Source organism: Toxotes jaculatrix, chromosome 10 (assembly GCF_017976425.1).
Source record: "Toxotes jaculatrix isolate fToxJac2 chromosome 10, fToxJac2.pri, whole genome shotgun sequence".
NCBI classification, from domain to species: Eukaryota; Metazoa; Chordata; class Actinopteri; family Toxotidae; genus Toxotes; species Toxotes jaculatrix.
Genome location: NC_054403.1, coordinates 12,972,576 through 12,981,926, shown reverse-complemented (window position 1 = coordinate 12,981,926; position 9,351 = coordinate 12,972,576). Strand labels below are relative to the sequence as shown.

General features: G+C 41.8%; 2 protein-coding genes across 4 annotated transcripts; both read right to left on the bottom strand.

Moving 5' to 3' along the window:
• Positions 1 to 684: 684 nt before the first annotated feature.
• c1qtnf2 (C1q and TNF related 2) lies at positions 685 to 9,259 on the bottom strand. Of its 3 annotated transcripts, none has more exons than XM_041048742.1 (3): positions 9,254 to 9,259; positions 2,178 to 2,421; positions 685 to 1,654 (listed from the first exon to the last, which is right to left on the bottom strand). In XM_041048742.1, exons 2-3 carry the CDS (start codon positions 2,419 to 2,421, stop codon positions 1,014 to 1,016), a joined length of 885 nt encoding a protein of 294 aa, XP_040904676.1. In that variant the 5' UTR covers positions 9,254 to 9,259; the 3' UTR covers positions 685 to 1,013. The 3 variants fall into 3 exon arrangements, with proteins under 3 accessions (XP_040904676.1, XP_040904674.1, XP_040904675.1); XM_041048740.1 differs by lacking the exon at positions 9,254 to 9,259 and adding an exon at positions 2,762 to 2,932 and having other exon boundaries at positions 2,178 to 2,438; XM_041048741.1 differs by lacking the exon at positions 9,254 to 9,259 and adding an exon at positions 2,762 to 2,932 and having other exon boundaries at positions 2,178 to 2,390.
• slu7 (SLU7 homolog, splicing factor) lies at positions 3,944 to 8,737 on the bottom strand. The gene is made up of 15 exons (XM_041048738.1): positions 8,598 to 8,737; positions 8,172 to 8,328; positions 7,793 to 7,946; positions 7,627 to 7,707; positions 7,370 to 7,534; positions 6,970 to 7,035; positions 6,718 to 6,849; positions 6,469 to 6,566; positions 6,317 to 6,384; positions 5,872 to 6,011; positions 5,249 to 5,410; positions 5,059 to 5,160; positions 4,860 to 4,937; positions 4,628 to 4,750; positions 3,944 to 4,510 (listed from the first exon to the last, which is right to left on the bottom strand). Exons 2-15 carry the CDS (start codon positions 8,318 to 8,320, stop codon positions 4,331 to 4,333), a joined length of 1,698 nt encoding a protein of 565 aa, XP_040904672.1. The 5' UTR covers positions 8,321 to 8,328; positions 8,598 to 8,737; the 3' UTR covers positions 3,944 to 4,330.
• Positions 9,260 to 9,351: the final 92 nt, after the last annotated feature.

Genomic DNA, 9,351 nt, shown 5'->3' with positions numbered 1-9,351 from the left:
AAAAATATCCTTTCCTCATAGTAACCCAAATATTTTTCTAGAGAAGCCTTGAAATTATGCAAAGACATACTGCCAAAAGATGCAGATGGGAAGGTAAAAACAATGAGCATAATAAAAGACATTTAAATGAAAAATTATCCAGCTGTTACAAAAAGTACTTTTCCATTTCTTTTTCATGCAATATCTCCATATACATCATATATAACCACAGCTGAGATGTTCTGTATTTGATCTGGCTGATGAAATAGCTTATTTAAAACTGTAAACTAAAAATTTAAAAAGGAGAAGGCTGTTTTCACATTAATTTGCTGAAGCTTCTATGTGCTCACCTTTGGTCTGAGTTTAACATTGTAAATATGAGAAAGATTTTGTGACAATGCAATTAGTTTGTGAGGCCAATCATGGTCCTGCAGACTACACAAGCATGTTGCAAGGAGTATCCAAATAATGAAATAAATCAGGTTACATAGACAGAAAAACACAAGCTATCTTTCACTTTTGTCTTCTCTCTCCGTCCGTCCCATCCAGGCCTCTTGTTGTTTTAAAATAATCTAAAATGATGAAATTAGACTATCTCTTAAATTCACGGTACTCCAGAAAAACCCTGTCACAATCACCAACTGGTAACTGGTGGTAGTATCGTAGCAATGCATGCTAAGAACATGTTAGCCATGATTTGTTGGGTCAAGTCAAAGTTTTAATTCACTGCTATTTGTCAAAGAGGGTAAATATATAAATTACAGTATCTTAAAAGGATCCACCCAAAAACAATCAGCTTAATAAGCAATACGCACTAAACTAAATAAGTATTTGGAAACGAGCCAATTTCTTGGTTTCATTGACTTCAGTGTACATGTTTTCCTCTCCCCTGGTGCCCCCTGGTGTCAGAACTTGATCAACAACTGATCTTTACTGAGGCCTTCAGCTGCAGAGCAACCTTTTCAAAGGTGGATTTTCATAACATTTTGAAATAAAATATAGTCAATTATAAAATCAAAACAAAGATAAAGGTATTAACTGTCATCCTGAGCATTTGCTTTCCTATCAGCTTCGTTGAGGAATTCCTGGTCTGCGTAGATGAGGAAGCCAGTGAAGGTGCTGTCAGTCCAGAAAGGGTCAAAGAAGAGTCCGTTCTGTTCCGAGTAGAAGATCTGCAGCCAGACCTGGTCTGCCTGCTGCAGGTGGAGAACAGTAGAACCAGATGCCACATCATGGTTTCCTGTGTTTGCATCAAAGGTCTTGATCTTGTACTGTCCATTGTGCACCAGCCCGATGGCCAGGTGCTTGTTTGCAAGAGTGATATCGTAGGTGAAATAATAGACTCCAGGGATAGCACAGACAAACTTCCCACTGCTGGCGTTGTAGTGATTCCCTTCATTCAGCAGGATCCGGCTGAAGCGGATGGGCATTCGCTCTTTTGGGTAGCTCTTTGTCACCGCAACAGAGAAGGCTGAGCGGGCTGGACTGCCACAATTGCAGCCTCCAGGAGCTCCTTCCTGACCCTTGTCACCCAGCTCTCCCTTTGGTCCCCGTTTTCCAGCCACCCCCGGCGTTCCCCGTAGCCCCTTCAGTCCGCGAGGCCCAGCCTTGCCGATGATTCCTTCACGGCCTTTCACACCTGGCTTGCCAGGGTTCCCGGTCCTCCCTGGGTCACCTGCCAACAAAGGCAAAATTATCACAATTCTTGTATTTTACAGCTTAACACAATACAATCACACATGCTTTACTGATCACAAATGTCAAATACAAGAAAGGGAACAAAGAACAGCTCCTCGTCAGATACCTAACAGTCTATCACGAAGCTGTTGCCTCCTATTGTTAAAAGTGGCGCTGACTGTGCATCAGCTTAACATGCATAATTAGTCGTTTCATTTGTTTGCAAACAACAGTAGAACAATTGGTTGTCTGCAGAGCGCAAACAGCAGAAGTTATGAATGAGTTTCTCCATCTGTTATTCTTGGACACTGGGACTCTTACGTACAAGTGAACCAGAAGACATGTTCTGACACTGTGGATGCTGGAGATGGGAGCTCTGCTGGACTCTACCTTAACAACTGTTTGTTATACAGAACGGACAGACTCACTGTTTGACAGTAAGAGAGGCATACCAACACAATGTGAGAAAATGTGAGAACTGATTCAAACATTAAAAGAGGAAACACTGAGTAGATGACCACCTTTATCACCCTTTTGTCCCTTCTCCCCATCCTTCCCATCCGGGCCATCTTTCCCAGGGGGCCCCATTGGTCCCATGGCCCCCGGTGATCCGGCGGCTCCTGGGTTCCCTGCAGGCCCCGCTGGACCCGGCAGACTGCAGACCAGCTGGGAGGAGTGGATGGTAATGTTGCGACCTCTCTTAGATGAGGAGTTTGTTGACTGGCAGACAACAACTGACAGCAAACAACAGAACAACACACACATCTGGAGCATGTTGGTCACTGTGGAGCCACGAGAGGAACAGGGAAAGTAATTGTTTAGAACAGTATGTTTGATTTGGGTTTTGTGCTCCATTCAAGTTCAGATGATGCAAATATCAGATGACAAAAAAACATGGCAGTGTACATGCAAACTATCTACAGCTGTAATCCAGTGAAAAAACATGTACGCAGTTATATTAATAAAGTAGTCGTGTTTTATACTGTGACTGAATGCTTACACAGGAACATGATTGCGCCAATGACCCACAGGTCGAATAACAAGCAAAGAATGCAGGTTACATCGTGTTTATCAGACATTATAAAAACGCAGATAAACAACTCACCAGCTGAGAAATTATGACCCGTGGGCATTTTTTCAGCTCTGTCCAAGTCCTTCTCCTGCATGTGAGTAAACAAACCTTCCTACATGATTTTCCAATAATCGGGTGAGATGGCATTCTTCAAGTGAAGTGCTCCAGAGAAATGTGCAGCCCAGTGAATCCTAGCCCATAACATCCGCCCTGTTTAAGCAAGTACATTGCCAAAAAATGCTTTCACCATGATGTCATCATGTTCAAGTCAGTGCAACGGTATTGCACAGCTGAAGCAGTGACACATCACTTGTCCACAAACTCCTACTAAGGGGAAAACAGGGATATTATCTAACCGACATCATGAAAAGCACAGAACACGTTTAAGTTTTGTTCTAAATAATCATGGTAAAGTTGCAGCTTTGTGTATTTCAAATAATAATGGTCCCCTAAGTGTTTTAAAGGTACACATGCAAAATTAATAGAACGACACGGTGGTCAGCAGCAGTGTGTAACATACTATGAATATTACCAGATGTGTTTGTGTTTATGGCTGTGATACAGAGCCAAGAGCTGAGAGATCAATAAAAACGTTCCAGCTGTTGGGTTAGGCAGTGCCTTGTGTTTTGCAGTGCACTGTATTCACCTTTAACTGGAAACATGTGAAGAGAAATTACGTAACTGACTGTTGTGTAGCAGGTTTCTATGAGAACAAAACCAGCAAATAAAAATGATCACACAAAAATCTTACCACTGAGTTCATACCTCACCTGCACACAGTATATTTAGCTTTAACTACTGAAGAACGAAAAATTGAATTAAGACCCTGACTAGTTTGGATGTAAAATCATTGTACAATATGCATTTCCACCAGTGCACATGCACCAAGAACAGTACGACACGTATTGCATCCAGCAGTCAAACTTTTGAAACTGCACATATTAGCATTTTCAGAGGCACTGGATAAGAGGTACATGGAATTTTAAGAACTTTTAACCAGGTAATTTAACTTCTTTGGGAAAACCATTACAGACACAAATCCCAATTCAAAGCAGAGCATTCTGTATCTGTTAAAACATGTCTGTAGGAGGTCTTAATCTGTTTAAGAAAACCAGATGAAAATTAGCTCTTTGGTAAATGCCGGCGCATATACAGTTGTGTTGAAAAGCGTGTGTTGTCCCTGTAAAACAAAATCATTTAAAATGACACACTGTGTTCAGAGAGATGTGTTTTATTTATAAAAATGCATTAATCCCAGTAAAAGTAGTTCCTAAAATTACTGCAAAAAACTGAGGGCGGCTCCATTTTGTATTTTTGAGAATTTTCATTTTTACAGTTCTTTGTTTGGAACTGGATCAGTACAAGCAAAAGTACACATCATTATTGTCAACCTGTGGCTTCAAAAATAAAAGTGTGCAACATGAAACTGACAAAACACTGTACACAGTTTCTGTAGCATTTGTAACCAAACAGCAGGCTCCTGCTCTAAGTTTACAAGATGAAAGTTGAGTCTTCTGAGTCTGAGACACTTTTTTCACCGAGCACGTGCTCTGGTAGAGTCCGAGGGGAGAGTTAAAGGGAGTCAGCAGGGATAGGAGGAGGTCACTGTCCCAGGAAGGAAGCCATGGGATCGTCTGGCCGGCAGCGCTTCATGCGGAAGGCCTCCATCTCCTCCTCGGTGGGCGCCTTCACTTCCAGAAGGCTGTTGTACGGCCTCTTCCTCTCGTCCATCTGCATTATTGCGTCTATGTGCCTCACCCGTTTGTCCTCTGCTTCAAGGGCCTGACAGGAAGAAACAGGTTGGAGGTGAGTCTCAGAAATGAGCCAAACCAGAGACACAAAGAGATAAACAGAGGCTCATTTTTTTGCCATTTAAAAAACAAAACAAAACACTTTTACCTTCCTCAGCTTTTCCTTCTTCTTCTCTTCATCCTCTGAATCACTGCTGTCAGAGCCACGCTTCTTATTCTTCTTGCTCTTCTTTTTCTTCTTCTTCTCTTTCATCATCTTATCTCGATGCATCTGGATGCATAATGAACATACAATGAGATTTATGTGTATCACAGGCAATTAAAAAAAAAAAAAACATCCTTAACATCTTGCGCAAACTGAAATCTCTTCAGTCACTTACCTCCAGAAGAGACTTGGGCTCTTCCTCCTCCTGTGGCTCAGTAAGTCCCTCTTCAAATGGAACACAGTCTGAGTTGTTCTGCAAGTTATTAAAATGAACCAAAACAGTATGTTAGTTACAAAATTAACATTCTAAAAAAAAGCTGACAGACTGCGTGTATGAAACAGAGCCTTTGAACACTGTTAGTACATGTACTCACTATTCCAATTCCAGTCTCTCCTGTGCAGTAACTCTGTTTGACCATGGAGTGACAACACTTGTATCCCCAGCAGCCATCCTTCCAGTAAGAGCCCCAAATACACTAAAAACACAGACATTTTTTTTAGAATACACAGTGAATGAAGAGTTGCAAAATTTCCAAGAGCCGTAGCCTGTTCTACCGTCCTTACAGTGTGATTGTTGATGAGCACGTCCTCTTCATACTTAGAGCGGGCAACTGCCTTCTCAAGTCCTTTCAGTACAGCACCGTGACGAGAGTACTCCACGTAGTCCTCTGTCTGGGCCAACAGCAGCTCCCGTGGCGGAGCATCCAAGTGCTCCTGACCTCCATACTGATTGTCACACACAAAAGCACAAACACAGTAGGTGAAGTCATCATCCAGTATGAAGGCTTACAGGCCCCTATTCACCATTTTGGGTTGAAAGAAATGTATTAGAATCTTTTGCTGTTTCTTGTGATCAACGACTGCCACTGCCAAAATTCTGTCAGAAATTTGGGACCAAATTCTCAGAATGTGACTGCAGCTACAAACTATATCTACAAACCACTGGAATATTTCATTAAAATAACACAATATACAATGTAAGTACCCATAATCATGCACACACACATACTATATACAGAATATTGATGTGCCATTTTAAATAAAGTTAAGATGAAGAAAAAAAACAGTGATAAGAGATGTTGAGCTGTCTCTTGTATAATTTGATTAATCTATGCACAATCTCACATCCAAACTGACAGAATAGATTCTGACACATACTGAAACTGAAAATGATGTAAACTATGTACCTTCTCCACGATGCTATCCCGCTGTTGCTCTTTAAAGTGCTCCTTCTTGACTTTGAAGGACCGATGGAGCAGCTCCAGCTTGGTGGGGTCAGCCTGCAGATGCACCTCTGAGCCTCTCTCATAGGCCTCCCAAGCAAACACTGTCACAAGATGAAGCTCTGACAGTCATTACAGGATACAGAACAAACACATGCAGCATTCCTGTTTGTGAACGAGTGTAATTTGCATGATTCTATCCAGTGTGTGATTTACTGTAATAATATTTGAGATGATGCCAATTATGTTGGTACTATGAAAAAAGAAACAAAAAAAACACATTTGCTTGGTTAAAGTATGTCAAGGATAACACTGGATTTGTTTAATTTTCACATTTTCTTTACTGTTCTCTGCAATATTTCCCTTCAAGAGAGGCTGAAGAGAGCTGGTAAATATTTCTGAGACTTACACTGTGTCTGAGCCATGGTGATAGTGTCCCCACTATAACGAGCAAAGTTGTCTCCAGCGTACCCCACTCTGTCAGAGAAAACAGTTCAAAAATGTTTTCAGTGTAAGCCAGTAAGAGGTGGGTTATGAGGAAACACAGTGGCAGTAACTTACTCGTCAGGGTTCATGCCAGTGTTGGAATACGGGTTCTCTCTCATAGCTCGAGTCTTTGGATCGTAGTAGGCAGAGTTGGGATCCAGATTCCTCAAGTACTGTGAGAGATGTGAAAATTTGAGATTATTGATTGTAATAACCTTCCCTCGAGTCTCACCACAGAAAAATAATATCACCGCAGTGACAAGCTAAGGGGAAAAATAATAGTTCAACATAGGCAACAGGCCTGAACGGTCATGTGTCTCTTACTTTAGCTGTGTCTTCTCTAATACGCAGATTCCTAACTGTGATTCGTCTCTTGGAGTCAAAGTTCTGACCGGGCATGTCGATGTCATCTGCATATTTATCTTCATCCTCATCCTCACTGTCGTGTTCCCACTCCTGCAGAGAAAACAATCAAAGAATTTAATGCCTTCTAGGAAAGAGACTGCCTTTTATCTCTTAAATCACATATCAATACAATCCATTATTATTACAATTTTAACATAAGTGAACACTTACAGTTTGGTCCAGTTTTCCAGAAGCCAACTCATCTTGAAGTTTCTGTGCCTTCAGAGTCCGTTTGGCCTGAGAGACAGAAACAAATGCAAAGTCGAGTCAAGTTAAAATGCAATGTTCTGAACCCAGTCGTAGCGATTACACCTGATTTGTGTCCCAGTATCTGCAACTGAGTATCAGTTCTGACTTCAGCAGTTTGTTAGGTTTGCCTTTGTTATAATCAGGGATTTTTGGTTGCCAGTTGTTAATCTGATTGATCTGCACACCAATAAAAATGTTCAGTTTGAAGTTGCTTTGTGTAGCTTGCTTGAATTTTGCTCATGTACGGTGCCACTCAAGAACAAATCAATCAAACAATCTCTCCAGAGTTTAATTCCACTAAATTTATAACTGGGCCACCCACCTGGTCTACTTTGGAATACTCTTCCACGATGCGCTGGTGTTCCTCAGGGTCGTACCCGTTCCAGCGATCCCGCTTCCCATCATAGTCCAAGGCAAGCTGGACCTGGCTGTGTTCATCTGGAGCAATGCCTGTGCCCGTGAACTTAGCTCCAACTTTTCTGGGTCGCTGATGAGACAGAAAGTGAAGGTCCGAGGTTATCAGTGAGTGAAAATTACTAATCTCTGCTAGAAGATGAAACACGGCTTTACTCATTTTACCTCCAAGCAGTCCTTCTTCTTGTGTGTCATGGCGCCACAGTTTTCACAAGCTCCCTTGCGAAATTTAGTGGTAACAGCATTCTGTGTGGAGAAACAAAAGTAGTCTATTAACCTTAAAGTTCATTTGTTACAGCAATATGAAAGTAACATAATGATTCATTCTCACCTCTTGCACTCCTCTCTTATACCAGTCTCCGATGGCTGAGTATTGCCTCTCCTTTTCAGACTGTGGTCTCTGATGCTTTAGTGTGGGCCTTTTGGAAGGGTCGATGTACCACGGTACAGATGAAATATACTGTGGGATGTGAGGGTTTATGTCTCTGGAGAGGAGAAGCAGCAGCACAAGTGGTTACTGTCACTAATCAGTCAACTCATCATGGGGAGTTATGCTCCAGCAAAATCATGTTCTTTAATGTCTGGCGGAGTTTTGTCAAGTCTATGAAAATGACAAGTGATCCGGGTTTGAAGTCTGAAGAGACTTTTAAAGGTCCAGATTTCCTGACATTAAACGGCACCCACACCCACTTTCTGTCCAGAATACCTACTTCCCCTCCTCGTCCACCTCAGCTGGAGCGTTTCCCAGCTTCCTCTGCTCCTCCAGCTCCTTCTTCTTCCTCCAGTCCTCCCGGGTCATCTTCTTGGGCTCATCCAAGCCCACGATGCCCTCAGAGCTGACGGTGGTCTGCTCGGTCATGACTGAACCTGCCACCAAGAATACACCTTGTTACATGATCAACACAGTCGTCTAACACAGAGAAGTGCTTCGCGACAACATTATCTGTCCGGGGAAACAGTCCTTCTCTCGTCGTCTTACTCATGTTCACCCAGCAGCGATAGCATTTTGTTCACAATTATAAACGTTAGAAACAGGCGTACGTGGTACGTTAGCGTTAGCTAACATAGCTGTTGACTTGAGCGTAGAATACGTGTTTTATTTCTTATAACCTTGAATTGATCAATTGCTTCGTTACCTTAGTAGGATCCAGCAAATATCACCGAGGTTGATATCTCCTTTGTAAAAGCGGTAACTATCACTGCAGCTTGCTGTTTTCGGTTGTCGCTTGTGTTTTGACTAACACACGACCGTCGCCATTTTACATCGACCACAGCGACGTCACGTCCTTTCTTCCTCTGTGGTGTTGAGGTCATGACTGTAGTACACAGCGACACCTACAGGACTCAGCTGTTTGCACTATTCACCTCGGTGACTCGTCTTAACCCAAATCGCTGTGGTTTACGTTATTTTATCTAATCATAACTAAATCATAACTCTGTCTCTGTGGCACACGGCAGATGTAAATGATGCTCATTTCATCCACAGTGGTAAATCAGTGGAAAATAACAAAGTACATTTCCTCAGGTACTGTACCTAAGAGAAATTGTCATGTACTTGTATTTGAACGTTTCCTTATTATGACACCTACTTACCAGATGCTGATGTTTTCCCATTGATACATTAATAATCCCCAGCAGTCCAGTAATATAATATAATATAATATAATATAATATAATATAATATAATATAATATAATATAATATAATATAATATAATAATCCAGTAATATACACATACTGCTCAAGTGCTGGTAATACAGCAGGGCCAAGCAAGCAACAAGCCCAATGTCACCAGAACTCCAGTGGCCACAAAAGATCCAGGTAGTTTGGGAAAATGCACCACTAAGGCACAGACAGAGGGCTCCTATGTGTTTGTTTTTACCAGATCTT